This window comes from Grampus griseus (genome assembly GCF_964374135.1).
Source record: "Grampus griseus genome assembly, chromosome: 13".
Taxonomy (NCBI): Eukaryota; Metazoa; Chordata; class Mammalia; order Artiodactyla; family Delphinidae; genus Grampus; species Grampus griseus.
Genome location: NC_139007.1, coordinates 45287108 through 45304850, shown reverse-complemented (window position 1 = coordinate 45304850; position 17743 = coordinate 45287108). Strand labels below are relative to the sequence as shown.

The 17743-nt window shown below is 38.9% G+C and overlaps 1 protein-coding gene across 1 annotated transcript; it reads left to right on the top strand.

Moving 5' to 3' along the window:
• Positions 1-11437: 11437 nt before the first annotated feature.
• Positions 11438-15430, top strand: TSPYL4 (TSPY like 4). Its single transcript, XM_082668941.1, has one exon. The coding sequence runs from the start codon at positions 11492-11494 to the stop codon at positions 12734-12736; it is 1245 nt and encodes a 414-aa protein (XP_082525067.1). The 5' UTR covers positions 11438-11491; the 3' UTR covers positions 12737-15430.
• The last annotated feature ends 2313 nt before the right edge of the window (positions 15431-17743 follow it).

Sequence of the window (17743 nt, the reverse complement as noted above, 5' to 3'; positions counted from 1 at the left end):
TTTTGTATTGGATACTATATTAAGGATTATATGGGATAGTAAAGTAAAGGTTGTCCTTGCCCTTGAGGAACTATCTCATTAAGGGGGTGCCATTCTTTGGATGTTTCCTCTTCAGCAAATTCACATCCTCAAACTAGTTATGTACATAAGAAAACTCGGGGGCTTAATGTGGCCAGGAGGAGGTGTCAGAGATGATCAGGACCATACCCTCAGGGCCATCTTCCTCTCCCTCAATGTTAGTATATAATTGAAGTCCTAGATTGTATAGAAGTGACAGATAACAATCTTTATCCATTCATCAGAATGGGAGGTGTTTCACTTGTGAGCAGTACCAGCTCCATCTCCATGTTTGCTTGAAGTGAATTGTTTGAGCTCTGTAGGGTCACCTTGATCTATTTCCTCTGACTTCAGAGGTTCTCGAAACCTACAGAAGAATTTCCATGGGGCTACCTTAGGAAAACAATGTCTACTTCTTGGCTTCACTTTTTCAGGATTTGCATTTAATATAATTTCCCTGAGAACAGGCCAGGAAGAAATGGTTCTATTAAAAATGTAAAAGGTCAGTTAGGTAAATTGCTAATTTTTATAAATAACCAAATGTCCTATTAGCAACTTGAAGAGACAGGGAAGACAGGCTGGTTTTAAATTGGGATTAACTCAGTTTTACAGTCTACCACATAGTGCATTAGCCAAAGTAAATACCTTCCCTGAGCCTCGGTTTCCTTGTCCGTAATGCAGGGATGATAATATCTTTATTATAAGCTAATATTCTCCCAGGATATATTTGGAGAATAGATTATATGGTTATAGAGAGGATAGTAACAGCAACCAATTGGGAGCTTACTATGTTCCAAGCACTGTGCTAAAAGATTCCAAGTATTAACATAGTTAATAAAGGTTAGAGTGTGAAAATGCCAAGCACAATGCCTGGCATATAATACAACTAAAAAATACTAATTTTCATTTACCTGCCTCTCATTTTAATTTCTTATTTAGTTCATATCCAGACAAGCAGTCATCTAGCTTAATATTTATCAAACCTGGCTGCCCATTATAAATAGCTGGGGAGCTTTGAAAAAATCCTGATGCTTAGACTCTCCCTGAAACCAATTAAATTAGATCTCAAGGTGCAGACAGGTTTTAGAATCATGGATAACCTTTCCTTGGACTCCTGAAGTGAGGGAATGCTCACTCGTTTTCAGTTTTGTTAAATTTACTCAGAAATCCACTGCCTTACAACATCTAGCTATTGTAAAGGGCCTGGCATATAGTTCCCTTACAGCACATTTGCTTCATTATTTTGACCCCTATAGTCTTGCAGAATGGAATTAGCCTGATTCCACCAAAGAGTTCTAAGTACTTGAAGATCTTCATTACATCCTTGTCAATGTCCCCTCACCAACCTGACTATATATCAGTTCCTTCGATGTTCCTCCTCTGTTTTGTATGCTAATTAAACAAGATTTATTATGCCAGTGCTCTTATTAAACTCGGTGCCCAGAACTGAACAAAATAACATCCAAATAACAAAACAGAATGAGATTTTTTTTTCTGCCTTTATTATGAATAGTATATTTCTTTAAATGGATCCTGGGAGAGCATTAGCTTTTGGGGCAGCAATATTACCCTTTTACTAAACCCTTAAGTTTTAAAGTATTCACATGCTGCTGAGTTTGGCTTCACCATCTTACTGCATTTTATTGAACTTTGTGTCCAACACTTTACACGTATCTATACTAAATTTTATTCTGTTAGGCTAATTCTCCTAACTTATTCACATTTGGAGGATTCTTTCTAATGAGTAATTCTCCTTAATTTCATGTCGTTTGCAAATCTAGTCTGTAGCCACGTCATTGTTGAACTTCTCCCTCCCGGGATCTTCCTTTCAGAGTGACATAGCATCTTTAAGACAGGATCTTTCCATCAACTGTAGATCCACCTGTTATCCTGTATGTGTGTGTATGTGTGTGTGTGTGTGTGTGTGTGTGGTTTTAACTTTGTTCTAGGGCATCAGCAAGCATACTTGGCACCTCTTAAGGAATTAGGGAAAGGTGCCCCCTCCAGGCAGAGGGGTTAGAAAAGTGTGCCATTTCCTCCCAGATGCAGTCCATTATAGCAGATGTGCTTTGTCTTTCAAATTTCCTTGTCAAAAAAGAAAATGACTTCTTAGTGATCTTTTTTTTACCTCTATTGATCACTCTGCTTTTTTTTCTTGAAGGCAGTATTAATATTTTAATATTACTACTTCAACTTCTGTGGGTTTGAAATTTTTCAAAATAAAGTTGGAGAAATATTAAAAATGATGTTATAGAGCTTATTTTTAATCAGTCATCAAAATTAGAAAACAAATAACTACAGAAGTGCACAATTAAAAGCCTAGTTTATAGACCTGCTCAATTTCCATCAAAGTAATAAAAATAAATACTCATATTTAAAAGATTGTTCTATAATTAGAGACTATAAGAAGTAAGTAGGAAGCATATATTATTGTGAAGAGTTATTGGTGAAGGTGGGTTATTTCATACAGCTCTAGATAAGACCCAACATTGCCCCAAATTGACCATATATCTAGAAACTTATTTTGGGATTCATGTACTCCTTTACGAAGTTCTAGAAATACGGGTCTTAATGAGGGCTTCAGCACACATTTCTTGAGGTTGAGACCCACTGATGGATCAGAGATTGGCATTGCAGAATCAGCCACAGGTACTAAAAGCATGATTTGTACACAGAAGCCTGTGAATGTCTTCATTTCCAAGTCTTCATTTTTTTTAAGCTTCAGACTCTGATTCCAGAGTTCAGGAAAGCTTAGTATAGGAAAATAGTGTGTTCTCCGCTTGATTTCTAGTCAGTATACATATCCCATTTGAATCAATTTGCATTTCCGTGATCACACTAATAGTGGTTAACACTGAGTTTCAAATATTTAACCCCTACCACCTCACTGTTGTTTTTGCCTCAGCCATTCTCTTTGCTATTTTAAGTGACCAAAGATGTTACCTAATAATAGATTTTGTTTGTTTGTTTTTGGTATTTGTCTTTGTTTTCTTTCTTAAGGTATGATTTACACACAGCACAAGAATGTTCACAGCAGTTTTATTCACAATAGCTCAAAATTAGAGCAAACCAAATGTCCACCACCAAGTGAATGAATAAATTATGATGTATTCATACAATGGAACACTACATGTAGTGTATACTCAGTAACAAGAAGGAACAAACTTGATTATGCAGCAACATAGTTGAATCTCTAAATCATTATGTTAAGTGAAAGATGCCAGATAAAAGAGTACATACTGTACAATTCCATATATGTGAAGGTCACTAGCCCAGGAAACTTACGTATGGTGACAGAAATCCAAAAAGTAGATTGGGGAGAGTAACTAGAAAGAAGCATGAGCAAACTTTCAGAGGTGATAGTAATGCTCCCCGTCTTAATTTGGGTGATGGTAACACAGATGTATCCACTTGTCAAAACTTGCCCAACTGTACACTTAAATTTCATGCACTTTATGTAAGTTATAACCTCAATAAGTAGCAGATTTTAAAATTGTTGAGAATTCAAAAACTGGAACTCCATTTGCCCATCTCCAGTGTTTTGGCTTCTCTCCTTCTGTGCTTAAAAGTTGCTGACTCTACTTGCAAGACTGTATTTGCAAGTTGTTCTCATGCTGTAGTATAATTCCAATTTTTGAATTACTTTTTTTTTTTTTAACTTTTTCTCCCTTAATTCCAGGCCAAAATTGATCTCTTTGGAGATACCCTTAACTTACAAACTAAGAGGTTCTGTTATCCTCTGGTCACTGAAGAAGTCCAGTCTGCTCAGGGCATATTGTTCTGTAGGTGATACTGATATACTCAGTAACAGTCTCCCTGGGGGCACCCTCAAGAATCCCCCTGAGCTTCCCATTCCATCTCTATACATTCAGATGCCTACAAGATGCTTCTCTGACCTTCTTTTAATCACAGTTGAATTCCTTGTCCCATGAGTCACAATTTGAGCCTTGGGGATATCCAGTTCTCCTTCAAGTATACATCTCTGTCTCCATAACCTTCTCCACAGATTGTTAGAAATATCATGAATTTCCATGTATGCTCTTGTTTTAGGTTTCCATACCACTATTCCCATTTACTAATAAATAGGGAAATAGAGGCTCAGCAAATTGAAATGTATTCATCTAGATGTAAGCAGCACAGGCTGCATTCAATTAGGGTTTCTTATTTCAAGCTAGGGCACATTTTACCACATTGCAGCAGCTTGCAAGTTTGGCATAAAAACATACATAAAATCCTAGTTAAGTACAAGTATCTTGGCCTTAATTGAAAGTTAATCCTAATTCATTCATAAATGGTTTTAAAAAGGATATATTTATTTATCTTTATATATCTGTTTATCTTCATGTTAAACAATAGAAGGTATCCAGACCCCATCAGATATCTATTTCCTGTATTTTAAAATATAATTTTTGATATTTACTGTCTGAGTTAAATGCTTAGTTTTACTTTTCCTCAGAAGAACAGAGTGGGCCAAATGTCAAATGTTTTAATATCATTCTGGAATTTGGCAGCTGAGATGTAAAGAACTGTTGATATCACTAAGAAATGTAGAGGATGTATATTTATTGAGGTTTAATTGAGTCAACAGAGTGATTACTTATAACAGATACTTAATACTTATCCTTTTCACCAAGCTCTGCCTTCTCTTAGCACGGTGCAATTACGAGTTGTGTTGAGATGGGCCTAAGAACTGGTGGGTATCTGGTAGTCTAGGTACTGTTGTAGTCAACTATTGTTAAGTAATGGCCGAATTTCTCAAGTTTACTCTTGGGTCAGTTTTGCTGAATCCTCTCCAATTAGCTATTAAAGGTATATATTTCACAAAATTTTTTTCCCTTAAAGTATTGTATAAAGTAATATTATGTGGAAGAATGAGGTAATGCATTTAGTTCCAGCAATAAACTTTTTTTATGAACTGGAAATATACTATATGTCTAGAATCATTTAGAAATAACTGGAACATTGCAGACAAGTATTATTACTACATCCTAATGTTTTATGTTTTTCTCAGATTATTCCAATTATATTTACTTTGTCCAATTCAACTGTCCTTTCTTTCACTTACTGCTTCACCCTTTATGGATTTCTTTCATCTTTGAACTTCGATATACTTATTGTTTCATAACAGAATTTGATGTTGATTTTGTACTGTCTGCAGTGTATTCAATATACGTAAAACAACATAAAAATAATAAAAATTACCAAGTCAGCTTTTATTTATTGAAAGCCCACTGGGATAAATACTTTACACATGTTTCATCTTCACAACAGTCCTGTAAATTAAGTTTTATTATATTCATCTTATACATAAGGAAATTGTGGCTTAGAGAAGTCAAGTGATCTGTTCAAACTGAACAGCTAGTAAGTGGCACAATTGAGATTTAAAGCCAGATCTGTCTGATTCCAACATATGTGTCTTTATTCAGCGTATTAGTAGGGTTTGCCAGAGAAATAGAAACAACAGGAAGAGACTTATTATAAGGAATTGGCTTGTGTGGTTATGGAGGCTGAGAAGTCTCACGATCTGCCATCTGCAAGCTGTAGACCCAGGAGAGCTGGTAATGGTATAATACCCATCTGAATTCCAAGGCCTGAGAACCAGGGGAGCTGATGGTATGATTACCAGTCCAAGGGCAGGAGAAGATTGATGTCCCAGCTCAAGTACTCAGGCAGGAAATAAAAGGGGCAAATTCTTCCTCTACCTTTTTGTTATATTCAGGCGTTCCCAGATTGGATGATGCCCACCCCAACTGGGGAGGGCAATCTACTGACACTTTCCTGAGTGCACCAATTCAAATGCTAATTCCAGAAAACATCCTCACAGACACCTCCAGAAATATTTAATCTGCCAAATTAATCCTGTCAAATTGACACACAAAATCAACCATCACACCCAGCATACAAAGGCATGAGGTCACTCAGGTCAGGGACCTTGTCTCTGATTTCCTTTATGATTGGTAAAAGCAAGGCTTTTTTTTCCTGGTGGGGTGAGTGGCTAAATGCTGTCACAGGAAGCCATCATAACCGAACAAGCTTGTCTGAGAAAATTTTAATTTTGTAACAGTGATAGCCTAAGTATAAAAACGATTATGATTCAATTTGAAAAACATATAGAGCATGAAACATTTGTTGAAAACTCATACCTTAGTTCTTTTAATGAATGTATGGTTTATAAAATTGGCATAAATATTCTCTTTGGAACAGTTTAAACTTTAAAACCAACGACAAACTAGTCAGATTATTATTAATTTTTTGGTTCATTATTTGTTGTTTTTTTAAAATAATGAAGCCAGCTATTATATTTAAAATTGTCCTATAAAATATTTTAAATATAATAGATTATTTTATAGACTACTTCCTCCCTCTAGTGACCAGGAATGGGAATACCACATTCACAAGCATTAAAAAAACTGATTCTCAATGTGTTTGTGTACCTCCCCCTAGAGGATGCTTGGGAAATTTGCCAGAGTTATTTTGGTTATCAATACAATGAATGTGGGTGCTACTGGCATTCATCAGGGGCATTAAGGACGCTAGCATCCTGCAGTGTGATAGACGGTGCCCCATATAAACTAATTATCCATTGCTGAATATTCATGTAGTTGAAAAATTTATTATTTAAGCCTAGAACCTACCACTATCCTACATATGAAAACAAAAATTTTTTCCACTGTTTATACATTCCATTTTTAAAAGCAACTTATTTCATTTACAACATTGATTGTAAGATACATCATTGCCTAACAGTAAGAGTGAAAAGAACTGCCAATTAAACTCTGACACGAAGCTTTTTTAAGACTTATTTTATCAACAGTCAACAGCGTGGAAAGGCAACCTATAGAATGGGAGAAAATATTTGCAAACCATGTATCTTAAAAGAGGTTAATTTCCAAAAAATACACGGAACTATTGATTCTATAGGTATAGCCATCTAACTACTTCATCATTTAATTTAATATAGGCATACCCAAGTATTTACAAATTAAAATAGATATTTTAAGAATTACTTTCTTTTACTTTCCCAGATTTCCACAGCGCATGAAAGGCAGAGCTGGAACTCCAGCCCATGCCTTCTGTCCTCCTCTAGTAAGATGGGGTCTGTAGAACACCAATAACAAAAGAGGAATGTTATATCTAATGGGTTGAACTGTTGATTTAAGGCATGAAGTGAGGATCATGAATTCTTGTTTCTCTCCTTAGTAACTTAGTCTCCCCTTAGTAGTATTGTTGGGGCACTTCCACAACAAGAGTCACTACTTTGTGGATGTGGATGATTTAACATTAAATTTGGATATGATCTTATTTCTAAGAAAGTGCCTTCTCATTTTATATGTTGTGTAGGGTTGAAGAATAATATAATGAATGAGTGCACAGGTTCCTGAGTCAGATTACCTGGGTTCAGATTTTGGCTCTATCACTGCTGTGTGACCTTGGATAAACAACTCAATTTCTCTGTGCTTCATTCAATTCCTTCTGAGGTAGAGTCATTAAATGGAGGTGATAATATCATCTCTCAGGGGTGTTGAGAGGATTAAATGAGATAACACATTTAAGTGTGTAAGTGTCTGGTGTATAGCAGACGCAAAATAAATGTAAGCTATGATGAATATATACAGGCATACCTTGGAGATATCGTGGGTTCAGTTCCAGACCACCAAAATAAAGTGAGTATCTCAATAAAGTGAGTCATACGAATTTTTTTGCTTCTCAGTGCATACAAAATTATGTTTACACTATACTGTAGTCTCTAAGTGTGCAATAGCATTACATCTAAAAAAACAATGTACATACCTTAATTTAAAAATATTTTCTTGTTTAAAAATGCTAACCATCATCTGAGCCTTCAACGAGTTGTAATTTTTTTTGCCAGTGGAGAGTCTTGTCTCGATGCTGACGGCTGCTGACTGATCAACGTGGTGGCTGCTGAAGGCTGGGATGGCTGTGGGCAGTTTCTTAAAGAGATACACCAGTGAAGCCGGCCACACAGATTGACTCTTCCTTTCATGAACAATTTCTCTGTAGCATGTGATGCTATCTGATAGTATTTTATTCACAGTAGAACTTCTTTCAGAATTGGAGCCAATCCTCTGAAACTCTGCTGCTGCTTTATCAACTAAGTTTAAAGTCTTTTGTTGTCATTTCAACAATCTTCACAGCACCTTCACCAGGAGTAGATTTGGCTCAAGAAAGCACTTTCTTTGCTCATCCATGAGAAGCAACTCCTCATCCATTAAAGTTTATATTTATAACAAACTTAATAATAAAGAAAAAGTATGAAATATTCCAAGAATTACCAAAATGTGACAGAGACACCAAGTGAGCAAATATTTGTTGGAAAAATGGCGCCTATATACTTGCTTGACATGGGGTTGCCACAGACCTTCAATTTGTAATACCATCATAGCCATATTATACATTTTGGTAAAACATGTTTAAAATCTTCATTTAGATCATATCATTAAGTTTCACTAAAATCTATGAGATTGTCACTGGGCTACCGTATATATAGAGTAGATGCTAAAGAAGAAGCCACTATGCAGCCATCCTGTCTAGCTGGGATGAGGAGACTGATCTGCATGAAACAACCAAGACAGTTAAAGACAGAAGATAAATAAGTACAACTGGATGGCAAAAGCAACAAGAGCTATAGAATGGTAAGGTGGTTAAGGAAGGTATAGGAGATGAGAGGAGACAATCGGCCAATTAATACGTGTCCGAGCATGGATGAGTTAACTTCTCAGTGATTCCTGGGTCCTTATTTATGAAATTAATTCATTTAAAATGCCTAGTGCAATCTACATGAGGTAGGTTGAATGGAGTTTTAAAGAATGGGCAGGCTGTTATTAGTGGAAAATGATTCTATTGACAGGAATAATCAGAGACAGGGATGTTTCAAGTAGTGGAGATACAAATCTTTTAAAAAATTTGATATGTACCATACACCCCAATGTTCATAGCAGCAGCATTTACAATTGCCAAGATATGGAAGCAACCTAAGTGTCCATCAACAGATGAATGGATAAAGAAGATGTGGTATATACACACACACACACACACACACACACACACAATGGAATACTACTCAGCCATAAAAAAGAACAAAATTTTGCCATTTGCAGCAACATGGATGGACTTGGAGGGCATTATGCTAAGTAAAAGAAGTCAGACAGAAAGACAAATACTGTATGATATCACTTATATGCGGAATCTTAAAAATGTAACAAACTACTGAATATAACAAGAAAGAAGCAGATTCACAGATATAGAGAACAGACTAGTGGTTACCAGTGGGGGTGGGGGGAGGGGAAATATAAAGATGAGGGAGTGGGAAGTACAGACTATTGGGTGTAAGATAGGCTACAGGATGTATTGTACAACACAGGGAATATAGCCAATATTTTGTAATAACTGTAAATGCAGTGTAACCTTTAAAAATTGTATAAAAAATAGTCAAAAAAATTTGGTACACACAACAAGAGCAAAAAGTTCACATGTAGTAGCCTTATGTAATTTTCTAATTTTCTGTTACAAATAGCAAACTCTTTCCTTCCTGCATGGCAAGTAACTTTCACTCAGCATTTGCTTCTCTGTCTATTGGCTCATGTTATAATCCAAGAGAATTAATCCTTCAACAGTGAAAAGATTCTTTAAGAAAAGAAACAAGGCAGAGTAGTGTCAAAGAAAAACTCAAAGTCAAAAAGTCACTTAATTGTAGCATGCCGTTTCCTTGTTTATAAGCAGGATAAATAAATAGATTGATTTCACCCCACAAAGGCAAAAACAGGATTTATTAAAAGAGGAAAGAGGAGAGAGAAAAATAATTATAGTCTGGGAAGAGTGAATCTTGTTTACACATTTTTTTTTTAATGGCATAACTGATTAGCTGGCAGCAGTCAATATGGACAGTCTGTCCTTGAATATCTTAAGTGTTTATGGACTCTCTGGAAAACCTTTGTGAGCTAAACTATGAAGCTGGATGACAGGCTGTTTCTCTGTAATGTCTGCCTGTATCTTTCCATCAGCACCTCATTATTAGCTGTACAGGTCTGCACTACTTCCTTCACCAGAAGTCTCAATATAACTGCTGATTTTCTCGAAATCCTTTGCCCCTAAATCTTTACTTCTAACTGGAATCTCTTCTGAGTCCTTATTTGAAAGTGATCATAATCTGGGGTGCTTTGTAGTGGAATTTCTATTACAAAGAGTTATAATCATTTTTCTAATATGAATTTAAGACTTTAAACAAAAATATGCAAATTTAAATTTTCCTTTTTTCTTGCATTTTCCTAAGGATTAACAGCAGTATTTTCACACTTCAACAAACAGAACAGATAGTAGTGATAACACTATCAAATGAAATGTTAGAACGAACTGACCCGAATAAACAAGTTTTCTTACTCAAATATTTTAACATTAACTTTTTAAATGTTACTTAAAATATTTTAATTAAGACAATTAGTAGCTCCGGTGCCTGCAAACAGTTGATCATGGCTTCTGCCCTGCAGTGAATTATCACAGAAGAAAAATTCGGCAGAATTGCTGGCTTCATGCCCACAGCCATTCTGAAGCAGGAACTCTTCAGATTACGATTACAACCCGAGGGTTAGCACTATATAATATGTATACTTTCAGAAATTAAAATCCCCTTTGATTACGTTTCTTCCAGTAATGCTTAATGGCTGAATTTGCACCCTTGCACGTGTGTGCGTCACCTCTAAGTGAGGAAAATACATTTTGTTACTAACATCAGTTGAAAATGAAAATACTGTCCAGTTGCTTCAAAGGTGTTTGCCAAAGTACATATACTTTAAAATCTGTAAGGCAAACTGAAATAATCCTTTATTATGTCTTCTTAGAATGAGAGAAACTTCCCTTTTAGCTGCTCCTAATTTTTTAAAATCATCACATTTAACACAGCAACACTTTTCTTAGAAATCAAAACCTGCTCATCTCAATTCTTTGGTAACAGCAATGAATCCGTACGTTAAAGAAGGGCTGCGAATTGCTGAATCCACTTTACTATACAAGAGAAGCCCCATGAGCTGAACTGAATAGACAATAACCTTTCTTAGCAGTTAAGTATTTTATAAGACAGTAGGTGCCTTAGAAATTCATTCAGGGCCTTAGAAATCCACATTCACACGGTTCTCACTTGCTCGAGTTTGGTCTGTATCCATTTATGCAAGCCAAATCTTTTCCAGACTCACGAAATTCATAACATTTTGTAACAAAGACAAAGAAACACCTTCGACAGCCTAGCATAATCATAAGACGCAACGAACTCTCGCGCGAGGTTGAGACGCTACCGCCTAACGTCATCGGTTGCCATAGCAGCATCCCTCAGAGCGGAAAAGAGGGGTGGTGCGAGGGGCGGAGCGCGGCTTCGGCGGAGGACAACGGACTTTCTCCTCCTGCAGGTCTGACTTCTACCAAAATGAGCGGCCTGGATGAGGGCGACAACCTCCCTGTCTCTAAAACCTGCGGTCTCGCTACTCCCGACCATGCCCCGGGACATCCGGACCTAAAGCAGTGTCAGGGCGAGGAAACCGGGGCCACCCTGGTGATGGCGGACACAGGTGAGGGCGGCTTGGAGACCGCCGCAGAGGGAGGCGCGCCCCGGGACCCCGCGGGCTGTGGCCTTGCGCTCCGCATTCGTGTTGCTGGGAGTCGCGGCCGCGTTGCGACCAAAGCGGGCCAGAAAGAGGCTCCTGCTTCCACCGAGGGCATGGAAGCAGCCTCTGCCTCCACCTCGGTGGCAGCCGACAATAGCCAGAAAAATGGCTGTCAGCGTAGAGAGCTGCGCAGCCCTGCTGTCGAGAAGGCTCTAGAAGCCTGTGGCGCAGGGAGGTTGGGGTCTCAGATAATGCCTGGGGCGAAAGCCAAGGAAATGACGATAAAAAAGTGCGCTGTTTCAGCAGCAGCGGAAAAGGAGGGAGTAGTGGAGGCGGTGGTGGAGGAAAAGAAGGTGATGCAGAAGGAGAAAAAGGTGGTAGGAGGAGCGAAGGAGGAGGCCCGGGCCAGGGCCCCGAAGATCAATAACTGCATGGATTCGCTGGAAGCCATCGATCAGGAGCTGTCAAATGTAAATGCTCAGGCTGACAGGGCCTTCCTTCAGCTGGAGCGCAAGTTTGGCCGCATGCGAAGGCTCCATATGCAGCGCAGAAGTTTTATCATCCAAAATATCCCAGGTTTCTGGGTCACTGCCTTCCGCAACCATCCCCAGCTGTCACCTATGATCAGTGGCCAAGATGAAGACATGATGAGGTACATGATCAATTTGGAAGTGGAGGAGCTTAAACACCCCAGAGCAGGCTGCAAATTCAAGTTCATCTTTCAGAGCAACCCCTACTTCCGAAATGAGGGGCTTGTCAAGGAATATGAACGCAGATCCTCTGGCCGGGTGGTGTCTCTTTCCACGCCAATCCGCTGGCACCGGGGCCAAGACCCCCAGTCCCATATCCACAGGAACCGGGAAGGCAACACTATTCCCAGTTTCTTCAACTGGTTCTCAGACCATAGCCTCCTAGAATTCGACAGGATTGCAGAGATTATCAAAGCAGAACTGTGGCCCAATCCCCTCCAGTACTACCTGATGGGTGATGGGCCCCGCAGAGGATTTCGAGACCCAGCAAGGCAGCCAGTGGAGAGCTCCAGGACCTTCAGGTTCCAGTCCGGCTAACTCCTGCCCCGTGAGAAGCTCCTGCACAAGTTTCCTTACCACCTCCTCTTGGACCTGTGCTTAGCCAACAGCATGCAGTCTTCCATTTACTTTCTCTTCACACTGGATTATTTTGTCCTTTTGTCCTTCTAAATCCTCAAAAATCAGTGGCAAGATAATCGCTTATATGCCTATGCTCTTCGTCCTCTGAGCCTTCCTACTGTTCTGCATCGTTACATGTTCCAAGTGCACGGCCTTCCACTATTTCTATGCCAAGCACATGATACTGTAGATATGCACTCCCTTCTTTTGCATGCCCTTGGCTCTGTCTGACGATAGCCTTCTCCCAGTTTTTAAAGTGGTTGTCTACCACAAAGAAGCTTGATATACCTTTGCAAATACTTAGCTGGGCTTCATACTTTATGCAGGCTGTCCTCCTGATACCCATGTACTCTGTGGCAAGATCTTTGAGTTTCACTGCTGCAAGATGAAGCTTATGTAGATGATGCCAGTCATCAACCCAAACTGAACATTCCAGGCTACCAGTAACTGGTTTCCAACTGTCTTCCTGGGTCCATGCTATCCACGCTGCTGGTTATCGCAGAATCAGCAGCTGGCTGGTGGGTGGCTACTAGGCATGAATGAGGTAACAGATGACAGGTGTTCTGTGTTATCATGTTGGTCTTCTTATGCCTTTGGGCACCCTGCATTGTGATCACATACTGGTGAGTATGAAGGCCTATGATATGGCCCACCCGAACCTGCACTCAGCCTTCTGAATGAGCTTTGCACAGGCACCATCGCCTTCCTCTTCAGGAACTATCTGTAGACTTAAGCTCCTGAGTAGCACACAGGAACTATCCCCTTCCCTGCCCCCCAAATGGCTACCCATAAACCCTGTCAGGCAGGTTGGGCAGTCCTAATATCACAGCGTCCAAAGCAAAGCTGGTGGGGGGGGGGGTCCCTTCAAGCAGTTAGCCTTTTTGAGCCCTAGCTGACAAACCACCCTTAATCTAGGCAACTTTATTAGGCATCCCCTTCTCAACCCCTCCCGCACCCATTATGAACATGACAAAGTTGCCAGGGCGGGGGCACCGACGAAGAGGTCTTTCTAGTCTGTGGCGCCTGTTATACATCTGTCTCTGTCTTCGTCTCCCTCCCCGCCCCCCCCCCCACCGCTTCTTCCTCTCAGAAGTTACAGCTCAGAAACGGAAAAGAAAACTGGCAAAGCAGGCTTTTTGTTTAATTTGCTCTCCCTTTGATTGTGTCCAGAAGGAGAAAGGTACTGTGCATCAGACTCCAGATCTCTTATTGCTGTCTTCTGCCCTCATGTCTCCACCTCACTTCCTTTAGCAAAGTCTAAACATTTCAAAGGAAAACCTGTAGGTTAATTGCCTACTTATGGGCATTGTTTTTTGGGGCCAACTCTGACAACCCCATCCTCTTCCTCATCCATTTACTAAAACCTTCTGTGTGTTTTCTTGAGCTTTAGTGTGAGAAGCTGAAGAGAAGACAGAAGGGCCTCACAGTAATGGCTTCAAGACAGACCCAGAGCAGGCTGTGTGATCCAAGGCAATCAAAACATAGTTTCACTCCACCTTTCTAAGCATGGAAATTCTTTTTTGGGCCTTGGACCACTTAGAAATAACCCCAAGGCAGCATTTTGAGGGTCACTCGTGTCCTCTGTACTGTTCTTTGACTGCCCTGATGTCCCACAGCCTCCATCCTACTGCCTGGCCTTCTTGGCTCTCAGTCCTCAGCTTCTGCATTTCCTTCCCTGCTTCTGACCTAACAAATGAGGGAGCGGGCTGCAGACTGCATTGTGGGAGCTGCCAAGCCTCCCTCCTAGGGGGTAAGGGGGTGTGTGAAAGTCTGCTCCGCGGGGCTTGGGATGTCTGGACACAGAGCAGTGGGAAAGGTGTCCTAGGCTGTAGAAACCGAAAGCTCAGAAAACAAATGAGCTTGCTGTGGATTGGGCTTGAGACGGTAAACAGGAAAGACTGGAACCCTGTAGGGTCAGGGGTAGGAGGGGAGGCCCCTGAGGTTTTTCCCAGGAGAGGTGGGAGAATGAAAGTGGTTGATGTTTAAAGAGGATGGTGGGAGGAGTTCGTTTTCCTTCAGTTTTTCCTAACTCCTCGAATTCACCAGTAGTTTTTTGTACACAAAAATGCAAGTCTAAATGTTTTGTATTATTTTAGAATATGTGAACGATTAATGGTGTATGCTCCTTATTTCATTGTGTTTGAGTAAAGTCCTGTTAATTCCTTTCTCCATTTATGCTTTCTGGCAAAATTGACATTTACAGGCATGCTTTTTGCTTGTAATTGAGAATGTGTGCAAAAATATCAGGCTTGTTTCCTGTGCAGTATGAAGACTTCTGTGAATATTCACTAATATATCAGCTTGTTCTGTTCTCTCTTCTTATATAGCTCTATTCTTAGAAATATAATTGAATGTGACCTTTGAAATTGTGCTGTCTTGTGGAAGTATTCTCAAACAGAAAACCTAACTGTCGTCTTGATATTTCTTGGCCTAGCAGTAAATATTGTACTTGACCTCGTATGTTCCTAACCAGTGTAAGTACTTGTAGAATTGCTCTGTCAAACTAAACAAAGATAGTACTTTAGTCTTCTCCTATGTGCTCTAAGGAAAAATAAATCTGTTACTCTGCTGTATTTCTTGTTTTCACCAAAAAATAAAAATAAATAAGGCTTGTCTGTTTTGTCTAGGCTAATAAGTGGTTGGCAAATCATTAAAGTTATCAAGTCGTCACAGTAAGTATCATCCTGAACCTTAAAAAAAAAGGCAATAGTGCACCTTCCAAGATTTTTTGTGTGAAAAATGGTAAATAAGCCCAAGTGCATACTCATAAACATATTTCCTATACAGTCAGTGTAGGTTTTGGTAATTGAAACACCATATATTGATTTTTGTCCCTCACTTAAAATACTGTTTTCAGTGGAAAACTGTTCTCTATGCCCCATAATAGTTTACTTATATATTTATGTTAACTATGTCCCACCTTGGGCTGATTCTTTTATTTAATGAGCTTAAGATAGACTTTTGGAAGAATTAATCATTGGATATTCTTTAAGTACTACTTAAATTGTTTTCCTACAACAGTGTGGTGCTCTATAAAGAAAGAAAAACAAAAAAGTTATGACAGATATAAAGTCTAGAAACATGATATCAGACATCACAATGTCAATTACCAGTAATGTTTTGCTTTTCAGCAGCTATTACATGAAGGTTTGGGAGATACATACTTCCGCATTCTCTCTAGCAGAGAGAACAATGAATGCTGCAAGGTCTCCATAAATGAATCACTGAATATTTTTAGCCATCTAAACAAAGATTTGACATAAATGCCCCCAAATTACTGATTTGAATTAGAGATTGTTAATTAAACATACAGTTAAAACAGACTTGCTGACTCTTGGTGCAATATTTATTTGCAAGCTCTATTTGCTGAAGTATAATTTTTCTAGACCTGGAGAACTTTAAGTATTAGAGCGCTAAGTTTTCTTTTGCATGTTTTATACCTATCTTAGTCCTAAATTCCCTATACAATGTTCATTTTACCTTTTCAATTCAGTGATTAATTTCTGCCTTGTCCACCATCTGTTTCAAGCATATCTCTTTGTCCTGTTCTGGATATAATCAGAAAATCATTTTTGTTGGTTTACTATCAGCTTTAGTCTAACCAGTAGTACTCATTTTTCTAGTAGGCTGATGCTACTCGTTTGTTACAGATTAACATGGTTTCTGTTCTGTTTAGTCTAATAAAATTAGACTCAGTTAACATTGTCTAGGATTCACGTACCACCCGATCGGTTAACTCATAAAGCCCTGCTCCATTTCTTTGCATTGCCTTTTTGTTTTTCTTCCTCAATTCTAGACCCAAATTATTCTTAAATCAGACCTCCAAACCAGTTAAAGAGTTTCTCTCATCCTTTTCACCAAAGAAGTATTACCATTTTGGTCTGCTTGGGCCATTATTGCCCTATGATTAATAGTGGCATACTTCATAATTTCCCTGGCATCCTCTTCTATTTTTCTGGGTATTCAGCTCAGGCCAGACACCCACAAAATCTTCTCTGCCCTTCCTTACCAGGCCCCCTACTCCTCCACATCACTCCTCCTGCTGCTTTTGCTTCTGCTTTACCTCCAGTTGACTCACGTTTCCTTACATCAGTTTTCATCATTAAAAACAAACCCCCCATAAATGACCGATATTCCTAATCATTGAGTTCCCAGTCTCATAGAGTCACAATTTAAGCCTTCGATACCCAATTTTGTGTCAGATATGCATTCCCTGGCTTGACAATCTGAAGAGATCTGAGGTGACAGTAGGTACTTCCATGTTTGTTCTTATGTTACCTTCATAATCCTGACAGTTTTACTGTCCCCTTTTAAACAGTTGAGAAAATAGGCTCAGAAAGTTGAACTAAATTGCCTAAGATGCAAATCACAAATTGTGCTTTCAAGCTAGGGTACCTTCCACTGTATCACAGCCATCTGTACTAAATTTGGCATAACCCTATTTATATGGGTATTCAATTGAAGGTTATTCTTAACCCATTCATGATGGTCTTTGAAGGGTTTTTTTAAAAATCACTTATTTAAATTAATACAGAATTCCATAGTTACAGATTAAAATACTCCTGAAGTTACATATGTAATCATGATGTTTGCTGCCAGATAAAATTAGCAGTTCGTTCCCTTCACTGAAGGGAGTAAATGTACAAAAAGGACTTTTATTTATTAAAATTTTTTTTAATTGTATATTTTATTTTATTGTACTTAATTTCTGCTGTACAGCAAAGTGATTCAGTTATGCATGTACATTCTTTCTAAAAATTCTTTTCCATTATAGTTTATCACAGGATATTGAATATAGTTTCCTGTGCTATACAGTAGGACCTTATTGTTAATCCATCCTATATATATAATAGTTTACATCTGCTAACCCCAACTCCCACTCTACCCCTCCAACACAGCTCCACCCCTTGTCAACCGCAGGTCTGT